Here is a 16,658-nt window from a genome sequence, read left to right on the forward strand (position 1 = left end):
CTTGTCCCATCGGCAGCATGAAGCAGAGCATACCTGGGACAGCATTTTACGGGAGTTATTTGGTACCTCCCAACCATGAAACACTCCTGTGAGAAGAGGGATGGCAGAGCTCCTCTTTGCCAGCAGAAGTGTCCCACCCCAGCTGGAAAGCAGATAATGTTGCTGCCAACTCTTGCTGACCTCCCGCTGTCTCCCTCCCACTTCCTTTCCCCGCAGAGCTGAAGCTGGACCCCCTCCATGCTGCAGCTTCCTCCAGTGGGTGGAGGGCAGTGGTGCAACAGGGAGAAAGAAGCGTCAGCGAGGTCTCAATCCTTTATCTCACAGCTGGACTGTGGGCTCTACCCATGGAAGCAGACAGCGGGGCCATGTTCCCTGTCCACGTCTGCACTCTGAAAGAAAAAGATATGGATGGTTTGTGTCCATCTTTTGTACACTGTCTTTCCAGCAAGTTCCTCTCCTGCTCCCACACTGCTCATGGGGCTGGTTTCAGCACTGATCCTTCCACATTTCACTCAGGTCTCCTCCCTTTCCTGGTTACCTCTGTCACCTTCCTTCCTGAAGGAAGAACTTTTACCTGCATGACAGGAGCTGTAGCCAGGGACCTTGGGGACACAGAGGGCCTCTGTGACTGATGTCTAGGGAAGGACTGTTTACCTTCTTTTGCTTCCCACAGCACTAACCCAGGTGCAGGACAGGCCTGCAGTGAGTGGAGCTTCTCCTCCCCTCCCTGATCAGTACCTCCACACTTGGCACAACCCCTACCCTGCCCACAGGTGCCCCATGTACTCGGTATAGATGAGGGCAGTGAATAAGAAATACCAGTGCTACCAGCCCTGGCTGGTGAGGACAGACACACTGCTAAGAAAACCAGTGGGTCCTCGTCAGAGCCAGCACAGGGGGAACAGTCCCTGTCACCCCACTCCTGCTCCTGTTCTGGGAGTGGGGCAGCACCATCCATGGGTATGAGCCCTGGCTGAGCCTGGTCCCAGGGAAGCCTTCCCTACCATCCCATGCCTTCCCCAGAGCGTATCCACCCCTCGCCAGCCAGGACACCTCCCGCAGTTCGTCCTGCCCCTTCCCAACCCCTGGGATTATGCATCCCCGGCTGTAAATACTCAAGGAAGAGGAAGAGCTGGTCATTTTGGCTGCCAGTGCGGTCTCGGTGTGTGCAGTGCTCCAGGCTCGCTCCATGGCTTCTGCCCTGCCCGTGCCTGAATCCCACTCTTATAGTCCTCGCTGCCTGCCCGGAATCTCCCCGGAGAGGGAAGGTTACATCAGGGGTGTTTTACACCGAAATACGCGTTACTGACCTGGGAACAGGAATCTGCAATCCCAGCCTTTGTCATGGGCATTTCAGAGTTCCTCGTGACTATTAATAGAGACAACTACTGACGTCGGGGTTCGTCAGCTGCGGGTTTGCACAACCCTGAGTGGGGACAGGCCACCTTCCTCCGCCGAAACTCCGGAAAACCCCTGTCGGCCCCGAGGAGCAGCCGAGGAAGGATGCGGGGGCAGGTCCCAAACCTCGTTCGGACCGTGCATGTGGGGAGGACACCGAGGGAGGACACTGGCCCTGGCATCCCCAGCACCGGGAGAGGACACTGACTCCTGCATTCCCGGCTCCGGGGAGGACACTGACCGCAGCACCCCCGTCATTCACAGCGAGCATATCCCACACAGCTCCTTCGGGAGCGAAGGGCTTTGCCCCCGATCCCTCCCCCGGCCCCTGCGCCCCGCCCCGGGCCCGTGCACGCCGGGAGCGGCCCCGCTCGGTGCCCGCCCGCTCCCATGGCGGCGGCGCGGGGCTGGCTGCGGAAGGTGGCGGCTGTCGCTGGGGCGCTGCCCGGCGGGGGCGGCCCGGGACGAGCACCGGGACCGGCCCCAGACACGGCCGCCCCCGCCACAGCCGCGCTCTACGTGCACGTGAGCGGGGACACGGGGGGACCCCAGGGTTTGTGTATGTGCGGGGGTGCCCGGCAGTCACGGGTTTGCACACGTGGGGACCCACGTGGGTCCTGGGGCTTGTACTCCTTGAGGGGCGCGGGGCTGGCGCAGGTGGAAGGTGAATGTGGCTCCCTGGGGCTCACTCACACGTGGGTGCATGTGGGACCCCGGGGCTTAGACACATCGGGGAGAGCCCAACCTTGAACATGTCATGGGGCTAGCCTGAACTGATGGGTCCTCGAGCCGTGCACATGAAGGGTCACACCTGTGGGTCGTGTGCCTTGTGGGGCAGGTGGGGGGCACTGAGGTCCATGCACTGGGCTGGGGGTGTCCCCCCTCGAAATGGAGTGGCTAGGGATGAGGGCATGGCCGTCCCCCACACGCCCCGTGCCCGCAGTGGCCCTACTGCCGCAAGCGCTGCTCCTACTGCAACTTCAACACGTACGTGGTGCCGGCGGTGGACGAGGCGGCCGTGCGCGCCTGCCTGGTGCGGGAGGCACAGACCCTGCTCCGCCTCAGCCAGGTGCACAGGTGGGTGCACAGCGTGGGCTCAGGGGGAGCGCTGGGCCCTTCCGTGCCCACCTGCAGCTTCCCACCCTCTGCCCCACAGCGTCACCTCCGTCTTCTTCGGCGGGGGCACCCCCAGCCTGGCCAGCCCCGGCACTGTTGCAGCAGTGTTGGAGGCCGTGGCGGGGGCTGCCCACCTTCCGGCTGGTGCTGAGGTCACGCTGGAGGCCAACCCCAGCTCCACCAGCGCATCTGCCCTTGACGGCTTCAGAGCAGCTGGGGTCAACCGTCTCTCCATCGGCGTGCAGGTGAGAGGGGCTCTCCCCGCCATAGCCGCCGCAGCCCCCCGTGACCCCATGGTCACCGTGCTCCCCCCGCAGTCGCTGGATGACACCGAGCTGAGGATGCTGGGCCGGGAGCACACAGCGGCAGAGGCACGGAAGGCTGTGGAAGCGGCTCGGGGGCTCTTCCCTGGCCGAACCTCCATCGACCTCCTGTTTGGGCTGCCGGGACAGAGCCGGGACGCCTGGGCCCAGCGGCTGGAGGCAACCCTGAGGCTCTGTGACGACCACATCTCCCTGTACCAGCTGACGTTGGAGCGGGGCACAGCGCTGGCCGCACAGGTCAGGGGCGGGGCCCTGCCCGCACCCCCCCAGGATCTGCTGGCTGACATGTACCAGACGGCCCGGAATGTGCTGGTGGCTGCCGGCTTCCGCCACTATGAGGTCTCCAATTTTGCGCGGAAGGTGGGATGCCCCCCATGCTGTGTACCCCAATGTCATGTTGGTCCCCCCAGCAGGCTCAGCCACTCCTCTCACCCCAGGGCTCTCCCCCAGGGCGCCCTCAGCACCCACAACCTCTCATACTGGCGGGCTGAGCAGTACATCGGTGTGGGGCCAGGTAAGGGGGTGATGGGGGGCCAGTGTGTTGGGGAGTGTGTGGCTATGTGCCCCGTGGACTCCGTTGTCCTCCTACCGGGCTGCTGCAGGGGCACACGGGCGCTTCGTGCTGCGGGCTGAGGGCGGCTGCAGCCGGGAAGCTCGTGTGCAGACCCTGGAGCCTGTCGCCTGGATGCGGGAGGTGCAGAGCCAGGGACACGGCACCAGGAGTCGGGCGGTGCTGAGCCCGCTGGAGCAGTGAGTACTGGGGTCCCCCCCCGTGCCCCCTCCCTGTCTGTGCTGCCTCACAGCTCTCTGTGTCCCCACAGGCTGGAGGAGCTGCTCACCCTGGGACTGCGCATGGATGAAGGCATCACACATGAGGTGAGAAGCCATCTGTGGGGACACCCCACATCGACCCAATGCTAATCATAGAATGGTTTGGATTGGGTGGCACCTTAAGGCCCATCTCATTCCACCTCCTGTTGTGGGCAGGGACACCTTCCACTAGACCAGGTTGCTCTGAGCCCTGTCAAACCTGGCCTTGAACATTTCCAGGGATGTGGCATCCACAGCTTCTCTGGGCAACCTGTGTCAGGGCCTCACCACCCTCACAGGAGAATCTCTTCCCAATATCTAATCCAAATCTGCCCTTTCCATTCATCCCTTTTCCTGTCACTCCATTCCCTTCTTCAAAGCCCCTCTTCAGCTCTCCTGCAGCCCTTTCGGGTACTGGGATGTGGATGCCCCATCACTAACACCCTTCTCTTGCCCTGGGCACACAGCGCTGGGGGCATTTCTCTCCTCAGCTCAGCCTGCAGGCCGTGTTTGGGGAGCCGGGGGAGGCTCGGGCACTGCAGCAAGAGGGCTGGCTTGTCCTGGACAGCGGGTGAGCCCCGGGAGCTGTGGGCAGGGCCGGGGGTCTCCCTGGGGCAGGGGCTCTCACCACCACCTCTTTCCCAGTGGCCTGCGGTGCACCTGGGCCGGCCTGGCCGTGCTGGACTCGCTGCTGCCCGACCTGCTCTGGCAGCTGCAGCGGGTGCTGGGCGCTGCCCGGCGCCCACCGAGGGGAGCGGCAGGGGAACGAGCCGGTGGCGGGGCGCGAGGGCTGTAAGCGGCCACAATGGATAATAATGGCTAATAAACTACAAGAGCGGTGTGCTGGCTGAGGGGTGTTGGGGCCGGGGCGCTGGCCGGGGGAGGTGTTACTGCACGGTAGGCTCCTGTATCCCGGTGTTCGGGTGTCCTGAGGCCCGGTGTCCCGGCGCCCTGCTGTTTCTAGTCGCGCAGTGTCCTAGTGCCCAGTGTCCCGTGTCCCTGGTGTCTGGGTATTCCGGAGTCCCGGCACCCCAGTATCCCGCTGTGTCCGCGGATCCCGGTGCCCCGCCACCCTGGTGTTCCTAGTCGCCCAGTGTTCCGTGTCCCGGAGCGCCAGTCCCGCAAGATCCTCAATGTCCCATTGACCCCGGCCGTTTCGCAGCAGCACGGCGCATGCGTGCCGGCAGGCGGCGCATGCGCATGGCGCGCCCCGCCCGGGGGAGCCGTACCGCGGAGCCCCAGCAGGGGGCGGTGCCCGAGGCCGCTGCCGCCCGCGCGCCCTGTCGCGGCCTGTCGCGGCCTGTCGCGACCTGCGGCGGGGCGGGCGCGGTGCCGGTGGCCGGGACATGGCGTCGCGGGGGGGAGGTCGGACTCGGAACCGGAGTCCTCCTGGTACGGCCGGGAGCAGGGTGCGGCTCAGCAGCGGCTGGGCCGGGCCAGGCCGGGCCTGCGGCCTCGGTTGGGCCGCGGTTGAAGCGGTCGGAACCAGCCCCTTCCCCCGCCAGTGACCTCCTGTCATTATTCTGGTGGTTTTGGTTTTAAAAGCAGCAGGTCCCACCGGGAGAGGCCCGCAGGTTAAGGGGGAACAGTTGCTGGTGGGATCCCCGGAGTTCGGCTTGGCCCGCAGGTGCCGGAGGAGCTGCCCCGCACCCGTTTGGTATTTCAGAGCTGTTGTGCCACCGAGCAGCTTTTGAAACCCCGTGTTTTGTTATCCGAGTCGTGCTGGGTGAGCGCAGGGAATGTGTGCTTGTACTTGCAGCTAGAGTTGGAAACTTCCCAGGAATGCGTTGTTCCACCTGCAGGGATCTGTATTTATTTGCATTTATCTTACCGTTGTCTTTTATCTGAATAAAGTGTGAGACAATTCACTCCTACTTGACCCACTTTGGTCTTTGCAGCTTCTCAGAGGTTCACTCTTTCAATTACAAGAAATGCTGAATTTATTGTTCGTTGCAGCCTTAAAGAGAAATAATCCCAAAACATAGTTCAGGTGGAAATCATTAACCAGCCTGAGAGGAATATGGTCCTTTTGGGAGACTGAAGAAGTCTCTTCATCTGTTTTTTTAGGCAGGAAGGAAAAGACTTTTGAACAACCCTGTTCAACAACTGTAGAAGAGCCTGAGCCTGAGCCTGAGCCTGAGCCTGAGCCTGAGCCTGAGCCTGAGCTTGTTTCATATATTCTGCAAGGAGAGGACATCCAGGCACTTGAAATTAAGGCGGAGGACCTGGAGAAAGTATGTATGAGTATTTTTACTGCTAGAAACAGCTGCCTTAACAGACATTCTCCTGTTGGGTGTTTAACCGAGGGTGCTGCCCATTTACTTAAGCCAAAAGTCACTCCTGCAGCTGAGTTCTTATGCTGTTTTGTCTGTCAGGTTTTTTATTGTGATAAAATGTCAGCTTATCAGGTTCAGTTGCTAAAAGTAAAGGATTATAAGTGCCTATAGAGTCCTTTCAAATGGAAGAATAAGTCATCTGCATCTTCAAAATTACATCTTCAACTTTCTGATCTAATAAGACCTGTAAATTGTTTGGTAGCTCTCATGGCTTTCCTTCCAAAACTCAGATCACAGTGTGTGAGTGGAAGCATTTGAGTGACACAGAAGCAGAAATCTCTTCTGGAAAGTGATTTAAAACTCTCCTTTTGTGCCCCTGTTATAAAGCAAGATCCAGAGGAGTAAGACAGTAACTGAGTTGGTATCTGCACAGCTGTGTAAGGTGTCTTGTAGGGGAAGAATCATAGAAGATTTGGCTTGGAAAGAACCTTAAAACTTAAGAACCTTAAAACTCTATTTCCACTCCCCCTGCCATGGACAGGGACACCTTCCACTATTCCAAGATTTTCCAATCCCCATCCACCCTGGCCTTGGACACCTCCAGGGATGGGGCAGCCACAGCTTCTCTGGGCACCCTGTGCCAGGGCCTCACTACCTTCGCAGAGAAGAATTTTTCCTAATGTGTAATCTAAACTTACTCTTCTTTGTCTACTTTGAATCCATTCCTTCCTTGTCTTGTTGTTACATGTCCATGTGAAAAGTCCCTATCCAGGCCTCGCAGCACCCTTACAGGAAGTGTACTGATATGACTACTGTGCATATCCTAAAAGGATCAGATGGAATAAAGGTGAGTCAGTGTGTACCTAACTGCACTGTGACTGTTTACTTCCTGAAGCTTCATGCTCCACGCCTTGCCCGTGATGCTGGGAGAATTCCAGTTCGGAAGAATTACCTTGTCCGAAAATACCGACCCAAGGAGGTGGCACATCTTGTAGCACATCCTGTTCCCCCCAAGGCACCCAGGGGACCACTGACTTTTCCTGGTAGGGTTCAACTTCACATCTTACCTGTGGGTTTTGGTTTTGCTAAGCCAAACTTTAGTGACCCGCTTCTGGGGTTGGGTATTTTTATATGTGTGTTGTAGGATCAAGACAGTTTGATGATGGCTGTGAAGAGATCCTCCCTCATCACATTTTGGGGAGTCTCCAGGAGTTAAGGATGGAAGCCTTGGTGAAAAGAAACACTCAGGTTGGTTTGCAGAGTTAGGAAAATGGTTCTGCATAGAACTTTTCCAGAGGTAGAGTGTGGTGCCTGCAGTACCTTTCGATGCTTTCCAGCACCTATCAGGAGCAGGGCAGGCCTGAGGTGTGGTTTTCCCAGCCTCATCACACTCTCAGGGAGGGTTGCCTTTGGAGAAACTGCACCAGCAGGTTTTGGAGTCCTGTGTGCAGGACCAGGTCATGGAAGGAACAATTACACAGGCTTCCTCTTCCCTTTGTGCCCTGCTGATGGTGTCAGGGAAGAACTGGTGTTGCAGCAATGCCATTGCTGGAGTCTCATTACTCAGATAAACACTTCCATTGTATCTTAGTGTGTCCCCACTGCCCTGGGTTCCTTCCTCTCAGATTGCTAATGTAACATTGTGGTCAATCTGAAGAATTCTCCCTCTCCCATTCCTGTTCTGGTGCATGGAGAGGTCCATTTAATGTTTCATTTCTCATCAGCTAGCAGATGCTATTAAGGTTCCTCATACAGATGTTACTGCAGCAGCTTTAGAAGAGGAACATGGAGGAGAGGAGAAAGCAAAGGCACATCAGGCCCAACTAGCAGAGCACAAAGCTTTCCAGAACTGGAGCCATCATATGGCAATGAGGAAAAAGCAGGAAAAACACCTAGGAGGTGAGAAAAGCTAAGGAGGTCTCATTTTATGAAATTCTGTGTGCAGGTGGAGAAGTTTGATGTCCCCACCCCAAATTGCAGTAGTCATTGCCCACCAGGGTTAATCCCATTGCCACTGCAGTCTAATTCCATGTTCTCAGAGCTCCCACACTGCTCATGCTGTTGGCTCTGGATGTTGTGGAAAGGTGTGCTGGTGGCTCTGGCTGGGGAGAGGGCAGTGGATTTGGCAGGAAACCGTGTAAGTGGGTTACAGATGAACAATAACAGTGGCAAAGGGTGTGCCCAGAAGTGCAGCACCAATGATGTGATGGTTTTTTATTTATAGAAATTCTTCACAAGCCAGAGAATGAATTGCTGATGAACATGTCAGACAATTACAGGCAAATCCAGGAAGAACGTGACCTCATTGACCGGAGTCTCCCTGCCCTGTTTCCTGGAAAGGTGAGAGCCCCACTTCCTGTGTGTCCTGATTGTGCTGCTCTTGCCACACAGCACAGACACTCTTCTAAGTCAGTCTCTGAAGTGCTGTCAGGAGATGTTTATCAAAGCCACTCTGAATCCCTCAGCTTGGTGTCTCAGCAGAGCTTTCAGGGACATGAAAAATAAAAACCTGAATTGTGCTATCTATACCAGCCAGGGGAAAGTGGTGATGAGCAAGTGGCATTTCTTGGTTCTCACTAAAGACTGTTGTGCCCTGGGAAGTGGCATGGGAACGTGTCAAAATTGTTGTTCCAGGGGCAGAAATATCTGATAGCTTCAGGCTTGGATTTTAGTGATTGCCATGGAGAAAAGGGCATGGGTAAGACAGGAGGGTTATGGGAGTATCATGTTAATTTTTTTTTCACATTTATAGCACTGTCAAAGAATTTGCATTTGTGTGAGGCTTTATTTTAATATCATTCAACCTTCATGTGCACTAGATAGAAGAAAGTTCATCTTTGACAGCAGCCTGATAGAAATTTTGGCTTCCTTAGCAGAAATGGATAATTCATAGACTTTTAAAATGCTTATATAGTCAGGGTTAGACCTCTTCTTTTTAGCTTTGAGTGCCTCTGAAAATAGCAGGTAGCTGCACCATTATCCACAACAGTCAGTGGGAGCCTTGTTTCCCACCCTAGGGATACCGAGTGGGAAGCGAGTTCTGGAGCCTTCCTGAGCAAATTGGGGATGAACGCACCGGGCTGACTCTGACCCTGACCCGGACAGAATGTGGGCACCCAGAACCACTCACTCATGTGGGGAAACCCCGAACTGTCCAGAGGGAAACAGGTAAGGGAACACTGCAGAGAGGTGATTCCAAAGAAATGGGGCACAAGTGTGAAGAAGCAGCTCCTTCCCTGTTGAGCCTCCTCTTGAAAACACTACAAGGCCAAAGTTTGGCAGAGAATGAAATTTGATTAGGCATGTGGGTATGTAGAGAGTGAGCTCTTGTATTGGTATTTCCACAGGTCTGAAGCCTCCAAAGAAGATTCCTTGCCACCTAAACTGGGATAAGAGTCTTTACCTGAAACATCGACGACAGGAGCTAAAATCTCTCCTAGAGGAGCTGGGCTTTTATAAGCCGGTAAGACCGGAGGAACAAGGACATTGTTTGTGTCTCTTGTCAGGTGCTGTAGAGTAACAAAATTGTCAGGAGTTGGATCTGAAAAAAGCATTAGGAAACTAAAACTTGGTCCCACAGTGTTTTTCGTGGAAGTTCCCACATTTCCAAAGGGCCACACCTATGAAAGAGTTGTCTGACCTCCTGAAGTGCTGCATGGAGTGGTCTAGGGGCCTCAGAATAGGACCCCAAACCAGCAGCATGCAGCTTCCAGGACCCAGGCAAAGAAAAACCTGCCAAGTAGTGGTGCAGGACTTTGATTTAGTGCTGTGGGGCAGAGGGAAGAGATCTTTACCTATGTGGAAGACACACACTGAAATAATCTCCTGAAGGCAGGTGACCCCTTCTCCTACAAACAGAACAAACCTCACTTTTTTGTCTTTGAAACTTGTCTCTGAGGATGAGGAACATGTGAAGGACACTTTCTCTGTGCATCATTGCTAGTGGGGAATGCAGTCATCTAGGATTCTTGGGAATCTCAGAATTGGTTCTTTTCCGTGTCCCTTGAGCATCCTCCGGATGCCTCTAAAAACCATTGAAGAAGCAAGATATCACAACTTCACTTTACTTGGCTGAGTTGATGCATTTGTCTAGTGTTTTAATGTCCTTTCTGTGTAAAAGAGCAACTGTGAGTTGATAATTTCTGTGTATGTCCAGGATCTGGAAGGACTGGAGGTGATTGGGAAAGGGCAGCCTTTCACATCTGTCTCAACTAAGGCTTTTCTACATACCACCATTTCTGAAGAGATTGAGATCCTGTAAGTTCTACTTTGTGGCAAAGTAAAGAATTTTGGGTGTGCACCATCAGTCTGTGAGAATATCCTTAGCTGTTCTTATCCAGAATGGAGACAAGTCTCCACTGGGACACAATAAAAGGCATATTCTTATATTATAATCACCAGATCTAGGAGCCTTTGTGCCTTGGGGCCTTGTGTCTAAGGAGCAACAATCAGAGAAAAGTTTTGTTGAGGCTCTTCCTCCAGTCTTCACTCTGTGTGGCTTCAGAGCTTAGATCAGGCAGGGTGGGATTCTACTCTCAATTACCTCCATTTGATTGAATTTTTCTAGCCTTCCATCATTACTTTCCTAGTTTTCCCCATCCTGTCCATCTGCAACAGGCACAGCCTGAGAGCCTCTTGTCCTTTTTCACTCATGTACTTAGACAGGTCTCATTCTTTAATATTTTGGCTGTCGTGTCCTCCTTGCCAGTGACACGTAGCTAGATGGGTTCACCACGTCTGCAGGGCTCTGTCCCTAAAGAGAGTATCATGTGAGAAAATAATAAATGGCATTATTTCTTACAGGGTCTTGTAATTCACCCCTGGTTTTCCCCTCTCTGGAAGTGAATTTCACTCCATGAAAATGCTGGCTTTTGTTTCCTTTAGCAGTGACCCCTTAGGTGACTCCTTCACCGAGGTTCCAGAAGCTGAAAAGGTTCCATCTTTAGTTTTCTGTGGCGAGCCTGCTCGTTGGATCAAGGGCATCACTGCTTGCAGGGTAATTCTGAGATTTTAATTGTTTAGTCAAGCTAAGCCTGTTTGAGCTCCCAAGTCACAGTTGTACAATAACTGTCATCCCAAAGCCACAGAATGGGGGCCTTACTCTGAACATAGTAGAATATCCCTGTGTTTGTTCCAGAGAGATCTAGGAACAGAAGGGCTCTGGTTGTGGTGTGCTGTTCAGATTCCCAGGCTTTGTCTGTAAAATGGCCACTTCTTTGGACTTGCCTTACAAGTTCTCCTACCAAGGCTCAAACCCCTTATTTAAGCTATGACTTCATGCAGGATAAATCCTACTAGATAGAGTAGAAATTGTTCCTTTTCCTTGTAGAAGGAAATTGGTATTGCTGCCCGCCTCACCTTTGAGAGTCTGGCTAGTGAGAAGGCTGAAAGCTTCCTGACAGTGACCAATGATGGCAGAGCTTCCATTTGGTACAACTGGATGAGGCTTCCCCAGCAGATCCCCTCCAGAGAAACCAATGGGAGGAGAGTGCCCTGCTTTTACTTTGATACCAGACCAGGTATGAGACCTGCTGGTCTCCAAGACCTTTGTACCTCAAGCATAGAGCAGGAATTTGGGAGTTACCGGGGTTGTGGAGTCTGACTAATGGCAGAGCACTGCTGGGTGATTTCTCCTGAGGAAGCCACCCTGGGTGTCAGAGCTGACTCACCCCAAAAGAGCTGTGCAAGGCAGATCTCTCTCCTGGAACTTAAAGGAAAGGAGGTTGCTTCTGCTCTGAGTGTAAATGGGTGGAATATTGAGAAGTGAATAATATTCTAGTGGCAAATGGGTCATAATCTTCTGGAGAGAAAACTGAGCTTGCTCTAGAAGGAGAGTGCAATGGAAATAAGGCCAGTTCAGGAACATAGGGACTGAGAGTAAATCTGGAAGGAGAATGATAGCTGGATGAAGTGTGATAACCAGCCAAACTATGGAGAAAGAGTCTCCTAGAGAGACAAGGACACTTGGGATGGTGTTGGAAAAGGGTCAGGCTAACCAGGTGGCTTCTTGCACACCCAGTGCATTTTCTCTCTTATTTCAGGTGTAATTTTGCCTGGAGAAACTCTGAGGTTTTCTTTTATTTTCAAGTCAGAGAGAGCAGGCATTTTCAGCGAGCCCTGGGAATTTAGGACACATCCCCTGTTATTAGGAGGAGCTCTGCTTCAGGTGACCCTTTGGGGAATTGCTGTCTATGAGGATAAATTGGCTGACTTCAGAGAGAAATTGGAGGTAACCAAGCATGTAGCTGGGTAACTGAGCTTTGAACTTTATATGCAAATAGAGGATAAGGGTGGGAGTGGACAACATGGTATTTTTATTGTTGTGCAATTACTGCTGAGAGTGAGATTTACAGAATGTCTGCACATACTTGAGCAGGTTTGCTAAATGACATGAGGAACTCTGCAGTCTATTGTAATGTTGTTACTAAAGACATGACTGTGTCTCCTAAAGTGTTCACACTGGTCCTTTAAAGAATGAAATTTCTGTTGGTAATTAATTTCATTATTTACTTAATGGGAAGGGGATTGACTGCTGTACACTATGATAGCAGTTAAGGTATAAATTGAAAATTACACTATGCTTTGAAAAATATAGTTTGGGGGCAGAATTTGTAGAGTTTATTTGAAAAGCTGTTGGAAGTATTGCTCTGCTCAGCAGGGTTTGCAGTTGTTCATGTCCTTGTAACTCTGTACAATGAATAGTGTGGTTATTACAGGTGGGACTGAGTTTGTGTGTTTGCATATGGAATGGGGACTCACACATGTTGTTCTTGTTGTGGTGCCTCAGAGTGAGCTGGCTGCTCGAGAAGGTGCTTCTATAGTGAAAGAAAGCCTGAATGAACTTCTTAAGCCAATTCGGACACCCGAGCGTACCCCATCTCCTGTGGATGCCTGTGTCACAGAGGAAGAGCTGTTCCACAGGAAAAATCCCAAGGTGATGTTTGCTACTGGATGGACTGCACAACTGAAATAAGTGGGGAGGGCAGATCCACGGGGCTGCTGCATCCCTAGGATTCTGGAGCTGGCAGTCTGCCATGGAGGCTTTAACAGTTGGGTTTGAAGAGGGAAGGTGCAGCTCATGTTTACCTTTTCCCCCGTTGTCACAGTTGCATTATCAGCATCAAGTGGTAAAGCAGCTGCATAAACTATGGAGACAGCACCTGACTGTGCCTTCAGTCTTGGAGGAGGAAGTGCCCTTGGACCAGAGGAACACTGCAGAGGACATGGAGTATCAGGAGAGCACCTTGGAGCCTCCCTCTGTCCGGAGCAGCACCACTGAGCTCCCATGTGGGAAGCACACATTAGAGGATGCTCCAAGGGAAAAGAGCACTGAGGAGGAAGAAGCAGGTCCTTCAGGATGGAACCTTTCCCTCGAGGACTTTAAACAGGTGGGAACCTCTGTTCCCACAAGCTGATGGTGTGTTAATTCCCCTACAAACAGCCCAGCCTGCCCCAATATGGGCCCACCTAAAGGGCTGTTGCCAATATACTGGGAGTTTGCAAGATTTATGATGTGTGTTGGCTCTGCTGACCACACCCTCAGTGCTCTTGTAAAGAGATTCCCAAGAGAGACTTTGTGGGCTGTTGTGTGAAGAAGAAAAGAGAAGCACACAATATAATAGATATTTTAAGCTCTTCCCCCATTAGCTTTTTGTCATCCCAGGACTGAATGTGGGGACAGGTTGGGCTTACAGCCTCCTGTGGCTCCCCCAAGGGCTCTGCTCCTTGGAGAGCCCTTCCTATTCATCAGAGAACTGGGGGCACACTCATGACAGGCTGTGGATAAAATACAGACCTCCTTTTATTAAAGCAAGAGTGCTTTGGATTCTGTCAATGGTTTTTCTGTAGTGCTCTCTTGGAAATCTCTCTGTTGTTTTTATAACTAAGCTTTACTAGGGAGCCTTCTAGCTTGATAGAATCCCTGTTTCCCAGAACACCTGAAGTTGCAAAGGAGCTTAATATCGGTCTGATGAGGGAATCTGGATTTGTTCTGCAGATCTTGGGTACCTTGGCCATATCCTAGCTGTGTAGGAAGCCCCATCTGGGTGTGTAAGTGTCCAGTGCAGCCTGGTTTCAGACTGGTGTCCAGGAAGAGAGCTGTGGGCTGCTCCACTGAGCTCAGGGACTGGGAATAAAGACTGAGAAGTGTTCCACAGCCGCTGTGAATTTTCTCTCACAGGCTATAATGTCAATCTCCGGGGAGGAGCAGCAGGAAGAAGCACTGACCCAGCTCAATAAGGCAGCTCTGGAGCTTTGTGTTGAACAGAGGCCAACTCAGTTAGACCTTCTGTATCCACTCTGGTGGGTTACCTTTGCAAGGAAAAGCTTGTGAAAACATTGTGTGATCAACAGCCTCAGCAAGCTCTCTTGCAAGTGTTGTGATTCAGAGTGCACATAATTATAGGAGGTCTAGAAGTCATCTTTATGCTCTGGTTTTTTATAGCTTAATTGTAGCAGCTGTCTAGGACCCAAATGCCTTTTTTTTTTTTTTTCCTGGAGATAAGTTTAGAATATTAAATGCATGTAATTTTGGAGAGTGTACAAGATTATTTCTGGCAAGACTATTCCAGTCTGTATTTATGAAACCTTTGGGTATTTTCTGTACCCTTTTACTCAGATAACTGTCTCCTCCCTCATACAGTCTCTCTGTTCTTTGCTCAGGCTTTCAGACTGTAAACATATCAACAGCTTTGAGCTGCTTCTAAATTAGAAGGATGCAGGTTCCTCTTGGTAAACACAGAGCAGGTAGATTTACCAATGTGTGTCATGTTGAAGAGCAGAACTAGTTTCACAGTAATATTAATGGGTTCCTGGGAGCCTGTTGATTTGCAAACCTTTGAGACCTCGGAGGGCTCTAACATGAGGAAAGCAATTTAGCATCCCCCTGCACAGATATTTAGACAGTGCGTGCTGTTTTGTTGGTTTAATTGCACAGGGCAGCTGTCAGCTATAAGGTGCCTTCACTTCTGGGCACAGGGTCAAACAAGGTGGCAGTTGCTGCACTGTCTCCCTTCTAATCCTGACCATTTTCTCAGCCTCCAGCTGTGGCGTGGAGCAATTGATGACTTGGTGAGTCATTCTCTGAGGCTGAGATCCGTGCTTGGTTTGATGAAGAAGGACATCTATGCAGAAGCTGTTCCAGAGGAAACAGGTAAATGGTTTTACCACGGCAACTGCTTTCTGTGGGCTGTTGGAAATGCAAAAAACATGATGAATTTGAACTGAAATGTCAATTTCAACATGTCTCCCTGAGGAAGAAGCATCATGAAAATAACTGGCAGATTGTATGACAGTAACAATGCTAATTGGGATCTGTGGTTTGGCATCAGGAAAAAAACATCCCCACAAAAAAAAAGCCTTTTGATTCAGCTAGGTCTAGCCATGGTTTTCATACAGACTGACCCAGCAAATACTGCCTCAATGAGACCTCTTCATACCTTATTTAAACAAAGAAGTCTTCAAGGTATTGTTTTTCAGTGCAGTACATCTCAGATTAACAAAAAGAGGATAATACATTGCAAAAGTAACACATTCCCACTGCGCAAGTGCAGTGGGATGGACTTTCTGGATGTGTGGATGCTTTTGGTTAATGGAAATCCTTTCTTTTGCAGAGGAAGTAAAGCAAGGAGGAGCAAAAAAAGGAGGAAAGGAAGACAAAATAGCTACAAAGAAAGAAGAGAAAAAGGATAAAGACAGCAAAAAAAGTAGAGGGACATCAGGAAAGGAGAAAGCAGTAGGTGTTGGGATGCCTGGTGAACCCTTAGTGCTGGGAACAGTGTGATCATCCTGAGGTTGTGTATCCTGAGTTTGAACTAATTTCCAACCCAGTGAAAGAGGTGCTGCTGCTGGGAGATGCATATTGAAGCAGTCTGATCAGTGTCCTGACCTATGTCCCATTTTTCCTTGGTCTGTCCCTGATTAGGATCATTCAGGCAGCAGAAAGCTGAAAGCAAAAGATGAGAAGCAAGTATCTTCCATTTCTGTGCAGGTCATGAAAGGAGGAGTAGAGTCCATCAAAGGAAGATATGAGAAGCAGAAGGTGAAAGAAGAAGCTGCAACTACAGTTGCGGCAGAACCTGTTCAGGAGCAGGTGGACTCTATTTCACTTGAAACATACCGGGAAAAGCTCTACATTGAAGTGAGTCTAACCAGAGCTTGTATCATTGTCAGGGTTTTGTTCTTTTCTTGTAAGGCACACTGAGGCTCAGGGGGAGAGGCAGGCATTTTGTTAAACTCAGAAAACTGGCAGACATATGTCCCTTGTGCTGCAGTAAGGTAAGTGTGAAATCCAAATTAATTTGTTTCAGCCTGGATTCTGTTAGCAGAAATCCAGCCATCGCATAGCCACATGCGGGACTTCTATCTGGGATGTCTTTAGCATTGCTTGCAGACTCTGGAGGGATCAGCTGAATTAATTGTACCTCAGATAATGTTAAACACACTTCATAGCCAGGGAAGTTATTACTAGAGCTCTGACAGCAGCAGGCTCCCACTTCTATATGGTTGTGTGTGTGCCCATATGAAAATGTACCTCAGAAACCATCTCTGTCAATCTCAGCCTCACGATTTCCTCATGTGTTTTCACTGCAGCTGTCTTTGAATTTCTGCAGGTTTACAGGTTGCTGGATTCAATGGTGAGCAAAATGGTGTCTTTATTTGAGGATCTGAAGCAGTAACATGCTCTGAAGTAGGAGTGAAGCCCTTTGTATGTAGAAATAGACTTGCTTTTAAAAAA

The 16,658-nt window shown here is 51.3% G+C and overlaps 2 protein-coding genes across 5 annotated transcripts; both read left to right on the forward strand.

Annotated features, from left to right (window-relative positions):
• Nucleotides 1–1,782: 1,782 nt before the first annotated feature.
• Nucleotides 1,783–4,810, forward strand: RSAD1 (radical S-adenosyl methionine domain containing 1). 4 transcript variants are annotated; one of them, XM_030962053.1, is made up of 9 exons: nt 1,783–1,923; nt 2,342–2,475; nt 2,555–2,759; nt 2,832–3,197; nt 3,288–3,351; nt 3,440–3,587; nt 3,659–3,713; nt 4,115–4,218; nt 4,293–4,810. In XM_030962053.1, exons 1-9 carry the CDS (start codon nt 1,789–1,791, stop codon nt 4,441–4,443), a joined length of 1,362 nt encoding a protein of 453 aa, XP_030817913.1. In that variant the 5' UTR covers nt 1,783–1,788; the 3' UTR covers nt 4,444–4,810. The 4 variants fall into 4 exon arrangements, with proteins under 4 accessions (XP_030817913.1, XP_030817912.1, XP_030817914.1 ...); XM_030962052.1 differs by having other exon boundaries at nt 2,832–3,351; XM_030962054.1 differs by having other exon boundaries at nt 2,967–3,351.
• A 183-nt stretch (nt 4,811–4,993) lies between these two features.
• MYCBPAP (MYCBP associated protein) lies at nt 4,994–15,324 on the forward strand. The gene is made up of 16 exons (XM_030962382.1): nt 4,994–5,125; nt 5,789–5,881; nt 6,819–6,966; nt 7,068–7,171; nt 7,648–7,822; nt 8,148–8,263; nt 8,941–9,091; nt 9,271–9,386; nt 10,080–10,180; nt 10,808–10,919; nt 11,253–11,442; nt 11,965–12,152; nt 12,711–12,857; nt 13,030–13,311; nt 14,103–14,224; nt 14,959–15,324. Exons 1-16 carry the CDS (start codon nt 4,994–4,996, stop codon nt 15,146–15,148), a joined length of 2,367 nt encoding a protein of 788 aa, XP_030818242.1. The 3' UTR covers nt 15,149–15,324.
• Nucleotides 15,325–16,658: the final 1,334 nt, after the last annotated feature.

Source organism: Camarhynchus parvulus, chromosome 18 (genome assembly GCF_901933205.1).
Source record: "Camarhynchus parvulus chromosome 18, STF_HiC, whole genome shotgun sequence".
Lineage (NCBI taxonomy): Eukaryota > Metazoa > Chordata > Aves > Passeriformes > Thraupidae > Camarhynchus > Camarhynchus parvulus.

What these genes read in the sequence shown, in the direction of transcription:
- RSAD1 (XM_030962052.1), top strand. Translation starts at nt 1,789, where the DNA reads ATGGCGGCGGCGCGGGGCTGGCTGCGGAAGGTGGCGGCTGTCGCTGGG. An exon ending in GTGCTGAGCCCGCTGGAGCA is followed by an intron (nt 3,588 to 3,658) that starts GTGAGTACTGGG and finishes GTGTCCCCACAG; the next exon opens with GCTGGAGGAGCTGCTCACCC. An exon ending in ATGAAGGCATCACACATGAG is followed by an intron (nt 3,714 to 4,114) that starts GTGAGAAGCCAT and finishes CTGGGCACACAG; the next exon opens with CGCTGGGGGCATTTCTCTCC.
- MYCBPAP (XM_030962382.1), top strand. Translation starts at nt 4,994, where the DNA reads ATGGCGTCGCGGGGGGGAGGTCGGACTCGGAACCGGAGTCCTCCTGGT. An exon ending in AGCTGGGCTTTTATAAGCCG is followed by an intron (nt 9,387 to 10,079) that starts GTAAGACCGGAG and finishes GTGTATGTCCAG; the next exon opens with GATCTGGAAGGACTGGAGGT. An exon ending in AGGGCATCACTGCTTGCAGG is followed by an intron (nt 10,920 to 11,252) that starts GTAATTCTGAGA and finishes TTTTCCTTGTAG; the next exon opens with AAGGAAATTGGTATTGCTGC.